The 15,013-nt window shown below is 39.8% G+C and overlaps 1 protein-coding gene across 10 annotated transcripts in view; it reads left to right on the top strand.

Moving 5' to 3' along the window:
• CACNA1B (calcium voltage-gated channel subunit alpha1 B) overlaps positions 1–15,013 on the top strand; it is a 214,581-nt gene that overhangs the window by 170,402 nt on the left and 29,166 nt on the right. For all 10 annotated transcript variants that reach the window (XM_075835026.1, XM_075835028.1, XM_075835025.1 and 7 more), the window contains 7 exons: positions 976–1,072; positions 1,304–1,464; positions 1,544–1,681; positions 2,054–2,255; positions 3,103–3,267; positions 3,568–3,678; positions 6,768–6,851. In XM_075835026.1, coding sequence (XP_075691141.1) covers positions 976–1,072; positions 1,304–1,464; positions 1,544–1,681; positions 2,054–2,255; positions 3,103–3,267; positions 3,568–3,678; positions 6,768–6,851 — 958 coding nt within the window. The remainder of the gene's footprint in view (positions 1–975; positions 1,073–1,303; positions 1,465–1,543; positions 1,682–2,053; positions 2,256–3,102; positions 3,268–3,567; positions 3,679–6,767; positions 6,852–15,013) is intronic.

Raw genomic sequence — 15,013 nt, forward strand, 5'->3', positions numbered from 1 at the left:
ATTGTTATAATTACTATTGTGAGCATACCCATAGACACCAAAGGAACAGTACTCGCTTGCTGAAAGTGTGAAACAGCTGGAGAAATTTGGATTATTTTCAAGGCATGGCGACTTGTTTATATTGCACTGGATCAAAATGAAGATGCTGAAGAAACTAGACCTGCCCAATTATGTTAATATCCATTTGCTACCATTGCCAGTCCGGTCTCTGTCCTAGGCCGGTTTCAGACGGCTGAAATGCGTCCGCATTTTAGCATCTGTTTTGCTTACACAAACCCTTGGACCTCCCATGGTACTACTGAACCCTCTTAGATCACCCTAGGGTTTGAACTGCATAAGTTTGTTTTAGGGGACCGACTGGGTCTTTTGGGAGACTTCCAAGCTGCATACAGACCCATAACCTAGCCCCAATTATGTATTTTACCCAGAGCTTACTTTTACCTTTGGCTATCCAGGTTATGAATAACACTGGAGACATGGACATGCCTTGGCACAGGGGGCATAATTTATTATTTGGGTATTTTTGGATTGATGATGGCGGTCTACTAGGCCGTAGAGCTCCAGAAATTCGTTTTAAGGAATTACAGTACTTGAGAGTGTTTGCCCTTTCTCAGAAAATCCACACTTGGCTGTCACTCTTCTCTGATGGTAACTGTTCCATTTATGTCTATGGATAGGATTTCAATTTTGGCAAAATAATCTGAAAACAAACCATGAGCCAATGATGTTGTCAAGAGCAAAACATTGTGTACAATACAGATCTTCTATCCTCTCGTTTTCTATCATGATTCTCTGTATTATAAGTAATGATGTTTGGCTTATATATGACAACCCCAATGCATAATTCATTCATAAACTGAAGCCGATCTCTTCGAGAAGAGAACAAGGAATGCAACTCCTTCGGGATACCACTGGTTTTGGGGCCCTTCCTGTGTTTTTGGAGGCTGACTCTTCCTTTGTGTGTGTGCTCTGTAGAGGGAACAAAGGAAAAGATCTGAACACAATCAAATCCCTGCGGGTCCTTCGTGTTTTGCGTCCACTGAAGACCATCAAGAGGCTGCCCAAGTTAAAGGTTGGATTTGTTTTTGTATAATATTTTTTAGCACTTGATATACAACCATGTGGGTTTTTTTTAACCAATAGCAACCAATCAGGTAGATTTTTTTTCTATTTTGCTTCTATGGATCACAGGATTTTTCTACCAGTTGGGTTATGGGAATGAACCCACCTCCGATATTACGGTTATCTTAAAGCAGCCTTACTAGATCTGATTTTGACATTACCAATATTCTCCTTTTGCCAGGCGGTGTTTGACTGTGTGGTAAACTCTCTGAAGAATGTATTGAACATCCTCATCGTGTATATGCTTTTTATGTTCATCTTTGCCGTTATCGCCGTTCAACTCTTCAAGGGCAAGTTCTTCTACTGTACCGATGAGTCTAAAGATCTAGAAAAAGACTGCAGGTACGTGTTGGCTGTTCTGAGGATACAAACCCATGAATTGTAATTGATTCAATGTACTCATGACTTTTACTCTGTCCAGGGGAGAATACTTGAACTATGAAAATGATGATGTACGGGCTCAGGCCAGACAATGGAAGAAATATGACTTCCACTATGACAATGTGCTTTGGGCTCTTTTGACTTTGTTTACTGTCTCTACCGGAGAAGGGTGGCCCAAGTGAGTATCTGATTCCTAGAGACTGGTTATTGGTCTTCTGTCTTTGTCCTTCCTAAATCCGTGAATTGTGGGTGAGAAAAAAACCAGAGTATGGTACAAATAGAACAATGGAGGATAAAAATGGTTGAAGATGAGGACAGTAGATGTCAAAGATCTTGAGTAAAAACTAGACTGTTGAGAGGAGAGTAGATCAAAGAGAGAGAATAGTGAGTGTGCACCAAACATGTAATACCATGACACAAATGAGCACAACAGACGATAGGTAAAGTGGATCAACATGCCAGGATAAAGGATGATAATAACCAAGAGGCAGAGCAACAAAAACAATAAAACAAGTCAACAAATCTAAATGCAGGTTTTCTTCCTTTTCAGTGTCCTCAAACACTCTGTGGATGCCACCTATGAGGATCAAGGTCCAACTCCCGGATTTCGAATGGAGATGTCCATCTTTTATGTGGTGTATTTCGTGGTCTTTCCTTTCTTCTTTGTAAACATCTTTGTAGCTTTGATTATCATCACGTTCCAAGAACAAGGCGATAAGGTCATGTCAGAGTGCAGTCTTGAGAAGAATGAGGTGAGAACAAGTTTGGCATGGGAAATGAGAAATACCAGAACTTAAAATATATATTTTTCCTTATGCAACTACATTCCACCACATCAAGCATGTCCTCGTTCAGGTGCTGTGTAACTCGTAGACATGCAAGTTACATATTTTCAGCAGTCTTGGAACTGCACATTCCAGGATAGCAGATCAAATGCTTGTGCTCTGTGTGAGAGTTGAGCAGGCCAGACACATACACAAATTTTCACAGATGTTCGGCCAATGCAGTGGTGTATCTATGGGTGTGCTACTAGTGCATATTCCCCAGTTGCTTGGTTCCAGGGGGATGACAAGAAACCTCTTTGCCTTGGCCAAGATATTTAGTTACAGGCATGGGGGGAAACAAACTGGTCCTTTGTCCCGATAAAGGAAAACCTATCTACTACTCTGGGTAAATGCACCGCGGCCCCTTCAATACAGCTGATCGGCGGAGGTGCCAGGAGTCGGACCCCCACCGATCATATATTGATTGCCTATCCTGAGGATAGGCCATCAATTTTTTTATGACTGGACAGCCCGTTTAAGAGGGGAAAGGAAAAGAGAATGACTTGGATGATGTGGGGGGGGGGGGGGATTGGCTTGAAAGTGGAGAGAGTGGTCAACCAAAATTTAGTCTAGGGGAACCATATAGAGTGAAAGCCTGGAGAGATGTTATTGTCGGAGCCCCTAATCTCCTCCATACACATTAGAGTGTTGAAGTATTGTGTGGTTGTCATGCCTTCTCTATAAATATGGCAGCCATAGTCATTACTATTTATACTGAAAGATACATCTCCTTTCCAAAATTGTCTATTAATTATATTTATTTTCATTTTAACAGAGAGCCTGCATAGACTTTGTAATCAGCGCCAAGCCCCTTACACGATATATGCCACAAAATCGGCAGTCATTTCAGTACAAGATGTGGCGATTTGTGGTTTCTCCTCCATTTGAGTATTTCATTATGGTAATGATTGCTTTCAACACCATCGTCCTCATGATGAAGGTAAGACCTCCTTATAGTTATGGCTTCACATGTAACAAACACAAAGATGCAGAAAACTATACTGCGGGAGCTAAGATGCATGCTTGGCATGCAACATAATCATTAACAAGGCTTAAGCCAAAGTTAAGAATCGGGTAAAAAGTTTTTGTAAGTGTAAGATGTAGTTTTATATTAAGGCGTATTTGGGCTTCATTCTATTCAATAAATAATTTAAAGTTCACAGGGGAGGGGCTCTGACAACCTGATCACAATTTCCTAAGCAATATGAAATTATTTTTTTACTGTTGCCTTGTCTTCTAGTTCTATGGGGCATCAAATACTTATGAAGAAATGTTGAAATGCTTGAATATCATCTTCACATCAATGTTCTCATTGGAGTGTATTTTGAAGATTATCGCATTTGGTGTTCTGGTAAGAACTTGTCCAGGATAAATATTTGTAAATAGATCTAAGGTTTTATTGCATTCGTTATCCATGGTTGAAAATGAAAAATTACCCATACAGGGGCTAATGCTGACTCTTTGAATGACATTTCCATGATAATAAATATCTTTAAAGGGTACCTATCGTCTCCGAAAACGTATGGCATATCATAGTATATAGAAAGTCTATACAACGCTAACCTTGCCTCTCCAAGGATCAGCAGAGCCGAGCCGATTGCAGTCCAAGTGGCATAGCCCTCAGCTTAGCGCTTCTGCCCTTTTATTTGAGCAATCGGTGGGAGTCTCAGCACCCGGACTCCTACCGATCAAAACATTTGACATGTCATAGTAACAAGTGAAAAGTTTTCTGAAACGATAGTTAATGTCTAACATCATAAAGCCTAAAGCTGCCATAGACCTTAGATAATTATCCACCAAATTATGGTGGATCATTTGATAACTGGCATTTTATTGAGACGTTCATTCATCCAGACCAGGGTCAGACTGGCCCACCAGTACCAGAAGTCCTCTGGCAAGCCCAGGCTCTGACACAATAATGCCCCCTAAATATCCGGCAAGAAAACCAACCCATGTGGGGTCAATCACTTGCCACTAGGGTCAATTTCTCATGGGTTGATTCACAAAGAGCCTATTAGACCTTATTGATGATACATCTGGTGTGTGAAATAAGAACAACAAAGTTTACGATGCACTTAAAATTGGATGTGTACATGTTCTGTATAGATGAAGGGTGGTTCTCAGAATCATTTTCATCTGGTGGACCCAAGGAACACACACCCCAATTAATCCAAGCAGGTCTTCTAGACCCAACAGAATAGTTTGGATGGGTTTGGTTCGCCATAGTAATGCACTTATTGAGTCATCCCTGAAGCCGATATCCTGTGAGAAGCACAGAACTTCAAATAATTATAATCTTATTTTACATTCTAAAGACATTTCAATATTTAGTCAGCAGTGTCACAAATAAATAACCATAGGGCCCCCAAAGCAAAACCTAAAATGAGGCCCCACTATATCAACACATAAAAATCTCATGTATCTGTTCCTTCTTTTCTTGGCCTCCTAATGATCTGCATTGATTTTCCGACTCTCTTCTAACACTAATTGCACCACACCTTTGAGCGAAGTTGGACCCCTTAGTTGCTGGGGGCCATAGTAGCTGTGATGCCTGCCATCCTGGTAGTTATGCCTCTTCAATTAGGTAATTCATGCTTAGATTTTTTTCAAGCAGATTTTCATTTCCCTCCATCTTCCCATCAGACTTTTTCTTGGTACTTAGTTCTGGACAAACTGAGGAATCCCAGGTTCTGTGTTGTATTGTACAGATGTTGAACTTATAGTAATAAAATCTGCAGAAGCACTCAAAAAATTTTACACATGTGCTTCTTACCGACAGTATATCTGCTCTGAAGACAGAGCCATGCAGATTGTACAATGACAGTATATGATTTGGTAGCTGAGATCTGAAAATCAACTATTTATATTTTTTCCCCCTTTTTTCCATTACTCTAGATTTAATTTGTTGACGCATCAAGTCTTAAAATTATAATATCACATAGTATTAGAGTTCACTTATATCATGGATGAAATATTATGATTATTATATGTTGGGCAAACCTACAATTCATCAGCTGGTAGGATATGCTGGGTCTGTTTTTGGTTTTGTTTTTCTCAAGAATCGGAGACTCAGGGTCTGAATTAACTTGTACAATATGGTTATCGCTACATATTGACTTCTGTTATACGCCAGGATCCATGCAAGTATTATATGACTGCATTGAGTAGCAGAATTTTTGCAGCTCCGTTCGGGAAATCGCGACCGCGGCATTTAAAGTGTTAGAATCAGGGGGGCGCCACCTCAAACAAGCCATCGCGCCCACCCCCTGCGGCACGATCGGCCGGTAACAACGGTTGTTATGGCAGCCTGGGGGCCTAACAAAGGCCCCCAGGTTTGCCATCTTTGTACTCCTTTGAAGCTCTGCCTCCGGCAGGGCTTCAAAGGAGACTGTCAGAATCCCGATATACTGCAATACATTAGTATTGCAGTATATCATGCAAGCGATCCAACGATCGCTGCTTCAAGTTCCTTAGGGGGACTAATAAAAAAAAGTAAAAAGCAGTTAAATAAAGGGGTTTTTTATATTCAAAAAAATATATATTAAAACCCCCCTTTTCACTTTTTTTCCCTAAATCAATGTTAAAAAAATAAAAGTTAACATAACTGGTATTGCCGCATCCGTAAAAGTCCGAACCATCACATTATAGAATTTTTAACCCGCTCGGTGAATGCCGTAAAATAAATATGTATATAAAACACGCAAATTGATGTTTTTTGGTCACCTTAGTGCTAAAAAAAAAATGAAATAAAAAGCGATCAAAAAGTTGCATATACCCAAAATGGTATCAGTGAAAACTTTAACTCGCCCCGCAAAATTTAAGCCCTCACATCGCTAAATTGATGGAAAAATGAACAAGTTATTGCTCTCAGAACATGGCGACACAACATTTTTGGGGGATTTAGCAAAAAGTTTTATTTTTTTAAAAGTGGTAAAACATAAAGCAAAACATATAAATTTGGTATCGCTGTAATCTTATCAACCTGTAGAATAAGGTGAATATATTGTTTTTACCGCCTGATGGGCGCCGTAAAAACAAAACCACCAAAAAAATGGCGTAATCGCTGTTTTTTGCTCATTTCATCCCACAAATAATTTTTTTTCAGCTTCCCAGTACATTATGCGGTACAATAAATGGTGGCATGAAAAACTACAACTTGTCCAACAAAAGACAAGCCCTCATATGGCGATATAGACGGAAAAATAAAAAAAAATATATAGCTTTTGAATGGTGGGGAGGAAAAAACAAAAGTGAAAATCCCAAAAATGGCTGTGGAGGGAAGGGGTTAATTGTCTAATTGAACCCAGAGAAATCCAAGCTGAAATCCAATTGGTACCTGTGGACTAAATGTTTTTGACTTTTTCATACATGTGGTGAATTATCTCTTATACTTAACACGTAATCACCTTCTAAAATGATCTCCTCCTATTTTTCACACAGAACTATTTACGGGATGCTTGGAATATCTTTGACTTTGTCACAGTCTTGGGAAGTATTACTGATATTTTAGTAACAGAGATAGCGGTAAGTGAACTTTATTAAACATCTACAAGATACAGACGCAGGACCCGAGACCTGTCCTGTTCATCCAAAGCATACTCATGTAACAGACTCTGTTTAGCCTACTATGAAATGCATCTATATGGTTTACGGTCTTCAGATAAGTCCATCACCTACAGACAGTGGACAAAGCCATTCTGTGGGCAAACTCAATAAGTTATAGCACTTAAAGAGGCTCTGTCACCAGATTTTGCAACCCCTATCTCCTATTGCAGCAGATCGGCGCTGCAATGTAGATAAGAGTATCGTTTTGTTTTTTTTTAAAACGAGCATTTTTGGCCAAGTTATGACCATTTTTATATTTATGTAAATTAGGCTTTCTAAAGTACAACTGGGCGTGTTTAAAGTAAAAGTACAACTGGGCGTGTATTGTGTGTGTACATCTGGGCGTTTTTACTACTTTTACTAGCTGGGCGTTCTGACGAGAAGTATCATCCACTTCTCTTCACAACGCCCATCTTCTGGCAGTGCAGACACACAGCGTGTTCTCGAGAGATCACGCTGTGACGTCACTCACTTTCTGCCCCAGGTCCTGCATCGTGTCGGACGAGCGAGGACACATCGGCACCAGAGGCTACAGTTGATTCTGCAGCAGCATCAGCGTTTGCAGGTAAGTCGATGTAGCTACTTACCTGCAAACACAGCGTGATCTCTCGAGAACACGCTGTGTGTCTGCACTGCCAGAAGCTGGGCGTTGTGAAGAGAAGTGGATGATACTTCTCGTCAGAACGCCCAGCTAGTAAAAGTAGTAAAAACGCCCCGATGTAACACACATAATACATGCCCAGTTGTACTTTAACTTTAAACACGCCCAGTTGTACTTTAGAAAGCCTCATTTACATAAATATAAAAATGGTCATAACTTGGCGAAAAATGCTCGTTTTAAAAAACAAAACAAAACGTTACTGTAATCTACATTGCAGCGCCGATCTGCTGCAATAGGAGATAGGGGTTGCAAAATCTGGTGACAGAGCCTCTTTAACTGTGCAGAGTTAGGCGCTGATTGAGGTCTTATTTGACCTGACTTTGCACCATGGTGGGCCTAGGTTCTGACGTAATAAGGCCCAGAAACGACATGACTCATGAGATTCAGCAGAAGACAATACCCCTTATCCCCAATATCACTCGCTGCTGAGTTTTATAATATATTGAGAGTGAGTCCACGATTGACACATCAGTCCATCAATGACAGTAGGGTTTGCGAAGCAATTAAAAGTAGACATGACGTTGTTCTTTAAAGCAGTAGAGTTGGCGTTTTGGAGATAGGCACTAAAGGATAACAATGGCTTAAAGTCCTTTTACAAAGCCCGATATGGGCCATGTAAATGAGCGCCGATCAATGATACTGCTCGTCGATCGGCGCCCGTTTCCTCCTTTTACAAAGAGCAATAATGGGTGATGAATGGGGACAAGTGATCGTTACTACGAACGTTCATCCCCATACATTCCCATCATCCTGGCAGCACATCTCCTTGTTTACACGGTGAGATGTGCTGCCAACTAGCGACCATTTTATTGGCCACATAAATGAGCAGATCAGCCGATGAACGGCTGATCATTGCCATGTTTACACAGGACAATGAGCGCTCGTTTGCCCGATCATTGGCCCTTGTAAAAATACTAATACTTTATGACACCACAAAACATGGGCTCCTGGAGCAAAGATCGGTGAAATATCACGGTGAATCTTAATTCGAACAAAAGGTGGAGGATTGCCCATAGCATCAAATCAATTCTTTGTACTTTCTAAGGCCCCATGCACACATTACGGGAAGGTGTCTGGGCCGTAGACGTGTTCCGCAAAAGATAGGACATGTCCTATCTTTTGCTTTTTACGGGCCGTGCTCCCATACAAAGTAAGGGACGAAAATGCGGGCGTCGAGCGGCTGGCCTTGCCCGCAAACGTGGCCCGTGATTCTGGGCACGGCTTTGTGCATGAGGCCTGACCTCCACTGATAAAATAAACGCTGGAATCTCATTATTGCTATCCGCAAATGCTCCATTTTTGTCTGCACTAGTTTCATACACTAGGCTAGGCCTCATGTACTCTGCCATAATACAGACCAATGTTGTATAAATACGTAATTCGACAACCATAGACCTATGTGGGCCCATATTGTACTTTCCATTTAATGCGATGGCACACGGAGGGAGTTTTCTCACTGATTCATACGGAATTCATGTAATTCAATATATTTGTGGCATGCTCCAACTCATGCCATATTACGCAGGTCTTCTCCACTAGAAGCATTGCTTCTAAGAAAGAATACAGTGCAGTATATGCCGTTCCAGTCTTGGGGCCCTTAATCCGAACCCCTAGGGACTCTGTGTGCCACCTCGAAGAAGCCGTGAGAGTGAGAGATTTATCAAAACATAGCAACCAATCAGATTGCAGCTGTCATATTTCAGAGGTCCTTTAAAGAATAAAAGCAGCAACCTTATTGGTTTCTAAAGGCAACTGCTCTACTTTTTCTTTGCACTACTTGTTTTATTTTAAAGCCACTTCCATTGTAAGTAAGAATTGAAAGCCATTCATATACAATGATCAATCATACCATGGTAAGATTATAGATTATGTTTTTCTTTTGATTCAGCGTAAAACTAAGAGTAACAAATGCTTTCCACCCTCCGCTGTCATCCTTACCTGTTTTTTAGAAGAAACAGGCACAGATGACAAAGAAGGATACGGATAGATTTTTGTTATAAAACTAATACAAAATTAACACTCAATACCCCTGTGCCTGTTTTTCATTAAAGACAACTACCGGATACAGAGCGTAGGGGAACATGTGTGTCCGTATTATGAAACTGACCGAATAATAGAAGGACTGTTATTTACAAAGCATTTTTCCCACAGACTTCTTTGTGTGAGCAACACTTGCGATGTACAGTTTTTTGGTAAATGAACTTTTTATGAAAGCACATCTGTGATTGGTTGCAATGGAATACTGCTCATTTATGTTTATAAAAATAGGTCCATCAAACGTTAAGAATATAGAACTGGACCGGGTTTTTTTTTTTTTTTTATATATATATATTTTCTTTTTAGGCAGGCTTGGTTGCTTGAGACAAATGGATTTTTTTCTAACATTGCTGTTATTCCCTTTCACGATTACTAATCGCCTTATAAATTGCATTGTAGATCGCAATGCAAATATCAACGGCTGTGTCTTGCATCTCCATCAAAAGCGTCATGTATTCCAGGAAATTGTATTCACTCCAGATTGCCCCACCCCAAAAAAAAAAAAGGCCTCATACGCATCAATGTATATTACGTGGCCCAAAAATAGCCGAAATTGAGAAGACAATGTGGAGTGATATCACTTTCCCATGTGGACACATGCAAAATCCCTTTCATTTTATTTCACATTCTTCTCAACCCACAGCGTACTAATTAGAAAGATAAATAATTCTTAATTGGTCATAGAAAAAAAAATGAATTGGCAATATTGTGATTAGACAATTCTAAGTTAATCTCATTTACAAAAGAAATTGCTGACATCATCGAGACTATTCGAAATTGGCAATTTTCTGCTTATTAAGACGTATGAAATAGACAATACAATACAATCTAATTATCCATGGTATTTCTTCCTACTATATTACTCTACAAAGAAAAAATATATGAATACAAATGATTCATTTTGACATAATGTTTCAAATACCTAAGTTGCAGGATACATAACGTTTAAACTCCTTATGTCATCTTAAATATCAGCTATGGACACCATTCGGACACTGTCCAATAGGAAATAATTGGCGTTAAAGATTCATAATAATTTCTAGCATCAGTTTGTCTCTCGGAGATTGGAGCGTTCTTGCCTTAATATGGCAGAACTGTTCCACATCGCAGATGTTTCAAAAATGTATAGAATTTGTATGAGCTATGGTAATGTTTTGTTTTTTTCTGGAAAATTCTGTATACAATGTAAATCTATTTCCTACAAATTGAAAGGTTATCAATTATATAGTGCAGATTATATTCTGTTATTAAATTACATTACAAAAACCTACCAACAATCTTACTTACCTGTCGTTCCAAAATGTGGAGTTCTCAAGAACTTTCCTGATTTTTAAATGGCACATGACCATTTAGGGGCCTACATGAAGTGGTGTCATGGTCTACCCTATCTTCTTTATAAGTACATTTTTCCTCTGGTATCGTGTAGAGTGTTTATTCTGACACACCTTAAAGGGGTTGTTCACTACCAGGCAACTGATGACCTATCCACTGGACAGGTCATCAGTATTTCATTGGTGCGATTTCATGACCCAGACCCCGCACCGATCAGCTGCGTCCGGGCACCAGACGTCCATGTCGGAAGCAGATGGCTCCGGTCACGGAATAGGAGCAGAGCTGCAATTCGGCAGCACGGTCGCTATGCAATGTAAGGAGCCAACTGCTTCCGGCTCCGTACATTGCATACTGTGCAATGACATACGGTGCTCGCAGGCAACCAGAGCAGCTGATAGGTGCGGGGTCCGGATGTCGGACCCGCACCGATAATATACTGACGACCTATCTGGTCATCAGTTGTCCGGTAGTGGACAACCCCTTTAATGCAGGCTAGAGGGTTGTCATGGTCCAGAGAAAGCTGGGGAACCTGTAAGGTCCCATGCACACAACCCTATTACGGCTCTATACAACCTCTGAGTTGTAATAAGGCACCCAAAAACTTTTTTTTTTACTCGAGTCACACTATACGGATGATGTCCTTTTCAGATTTAGACAGATTAAGTAGATTTAGAATTAAGAAGTTAAGCAGATTTACCTGCATGAATAATGCGTCCATTAAAAAATTGTTGTGGAGTGGATCCTACTAATCTATTAGGCCTCATGCATACGACCGCTGTTTTCCTCAGTGTCCTATCTGTTTTTTTTTTAGCGGATGGCATACTGAACCATTTATTTGAATGGGGCCAGGCACACTTTTTTTTTTGCGGATCCGTGTTTCCGGTCTGCTAATTATAGAACAGGTCTTATTCTTGTCCGTATTTGCGGTCCATCTCACTCATTCTAGTGTATGGGTCTGCCATAAAAACGGACAGCACATAGAAGCCAATAGGATCCGTGTTATTCTTTGATGCAGAAGAGCCGCATGTTCTTCTGCATCAAAGCCCAATTTGTAATTTATAATTATTTATTCTCGGTGTAAACTTAATTCAAAATATGGTTTGGAAATAAAAGCTATATTTTTCACTTGCAATTTTAAAAATCTCAAATCAACATAATCTCAATTTATTCGTCTTATACTCTGTTTAATTTGATTCATCTTTCTTTGTGAGTGTGTACATCTCTGTGTTCGTGTTCTTTATTTATTTTCCTTTTTTGTTTATTTCACGGCCTGCCGACTCATGCTACGCAATCAACATACACTGCGGAAAAACTCAACCCCCTAAAAAAAAAAAACACCCTCTGTCTTTGTATGTTGTATTACCTGCAATACCCGTGTACTGTGTACCACCAAAATCACCCATGACAACATCATACCTAGAACACGGTTGGTTCCGTTTGGATTTTTTCCAATCTTATTTTTGATTTCTTTATTTGCAACTTGCCCTTTCTATTATTTCTTTGCTTGCTTTTTTTGAATGGGGCATCAAGCTAAAGGTTTGTCAGAGAAAGCGGTTCAAGTGTTGAGCAATTCAATTCACAGGGTAGAAGATTGGGTTAAAAAACTTTTCACTGCTAGGAGGTGAACACCCAGATTAGGATTATTCCGAGATTATTCGCGTCAAATGTCACACACAACACAAATTTTTGGGTTGCTCTTCACCTGCAAATTTTTTCAGCAGCAAAAGTATAAAAGATAATGAGGTTCCCTAAAACACAGAAGCTCTTTGGAGAACATAGGTGGCATCCTCACAAGAACTCGTGTCTATGGTAAAAATGAATTTTCTATCACAAGTATTTAACAGTGGTTGACATCTGGGATTATTTTATGTAAGGTGAGGGATATACGTTAGATTTCTTCTGGTTAACCCCATTAATAATTGATTGTTGGACAGTTTTCCATTCATTTTTATTTGTCTTGGAAGTTTGGTAGAATGGTGATTTGGTAGAATTGTGTACCCCATCACAATATGAATAAAGGAAGGGTGGGATAAGGTTTCTCAGGATTGGGTGGGAAGGTCTTTTTTTTAGCTACAAGATGCCCATGCTACACAGTTTGGCCACGTGTTATCTACCGCTTTAGTTAGGATAAAAGTGCAGAACATGGACAGTAACCAGACAATGTATTCATAGAACCTATACTTAGAAAGCCTAAGCATGTAAACCACTATAGATGATGATGAAGAAGAACCAAAATTTTAGAAATTGGGTACACTTTCGTAAGTAGTCTATAGTAACCGGAATTTATTTTGTAGAACTAACAAGTAAGAGATTTAAAGGGGTGGTCTCATCTCAAAAACCTCTTCTCTAATAACTGCTGCCCTGGTAAAAAGCTGATCATTACAAGCCCGGGTTTGGAACTACTAGCGATCAGCTGTTATTGCCTAGAAAGGCTCGTCTTGTCATGCAGGAGAAGTGTAGTATTACATGGCGGTCATTTACATAAATAACCGAACATGCAATATATGGAGAGCTTTATATATATGGGCGCCTTTAGTGACTCCCCATTCTGGCTAATAGAGGGAGCCCCAAGCCGGGAACCCCTGTTTATGTCGTCTATAGGGTCTAGTACAGCTTAAGAAAGAAGTTGTCTTTATTAACGACATTTAAGCTTTATTAACTACAATTATTTAGATGTAGCACATCTTCCTGAAAGCATAACTAGACCGGAGTACCCTAAGTGTCCTGGACCACAAAAATTTTTCAATATTTTTGCTGCTAGAAAGACATAGAAAGGTGCTTATATCATTTTCATTATTTACTTTCGAGTTGCTCAACATTTGCCTTCTCTTTAAACCCTACAAAGCCTGAATGTAATTCCCAAGGAGGTAGAGGGACAGGGGTCACTGTGTGAAGATATCAATTATTATCCACATACAATAGGCTCACATGGGGGCGATAAATGGGAACCAACTACATAAGGGGAAGAACCATCTCTCGATCTAAATTTTTAAACTACTGTGTCATAATAGCCGTGACCTCTGTTCCTCTGCATGAGACCTTCGCCATCGCATGCTGCAATCCAAGCGAATGTAACTTGTAAGTGGGATGGATCATGTGACGCAGCATTGAAGGATCACAAAGAAAGCATGATCTGTTGATCTGTATTTACATCTTATCGGTGGAAGCCAACAAAATATTCATCTTCAAGCCAGCAAGACAAGGACAAGAGATGAGCATCCAATACCCCATGATATTGGAGCAGTATGGCCATTGACATGATATTTGCCAAAAAACTGTTCCAACTAATAATATAGCAGACCATTTTTTAAATAGGCTCCTCAAGTCTAAATAAGACCTCAGCCCTGCTCATGATACTTACTCCCTGGAAATCTCTTTTGACCTTGGATTAATGCATGATGGTGGTCCAACTGGACATGTTTATGGACACATATCTGACTTCTATAAGGTGCCAAATTATGATCTTCAAAATGTCTTGAAGACCGATTTTAGGCCTGCTCCAGATCAGAGGCTGCAAGTTGAATCTTTTTCTAACTTGGATGCATCTTTAATGGCTTCTGTTTGTTCACCACCCATTGCTGTACTCTTAAGGTACATAGGTAGAAGTTACATGGCATCACTTGTCTTGCAACGCCCTACCCATAAGGCCTACAAAACTGCCATAAAAAAAAGACAAACCACTATTGTTATGGTGTGAAGAATTCACAATGGGAAAAGTCAAGTTCCTCCTTTGACTAATATTCCTATATAGTCATCCAAAAGTAAAATCTAGCATCGTAATTATATCCTCATAATATATCCTCGCAGATAAAAAATCTGTTGCTACTTGGGAACTGTTTTATTTTTTGCAACAGGCGCACAGGTAGGAGACCACTGACCTACAGTACGAAAATAGTTTTTGTGTTTTGTGGCTTTTAGTCCCATTTGGCTATGTAGACTCTTAGGTTGAATTACAAAAACTCTTGGTTTCCATGTAGGAAAATGGCAGCTATTTGAGTAGACATTTCAGCATCATTTCAAATATGTCATTTCTAATTGCAAGAATTGTTTC

This window comes from Rhinoderma darwinii, chromosome 8 (genome assembly GCF_050947455.1).
Source record: "Rhinoderma darwinii isolate aRhiDar2 chromosome 8, aRhiDar2.hap1, whole genome shotgun sequence".
Taxonomy (NCBI): domain Eukaryota; kingdom Metazoa; phylum Chordata; class Amphibia; order Anura; family Rhinodermatidae; genus Rhinoderma; species Rhinoderma darwinii.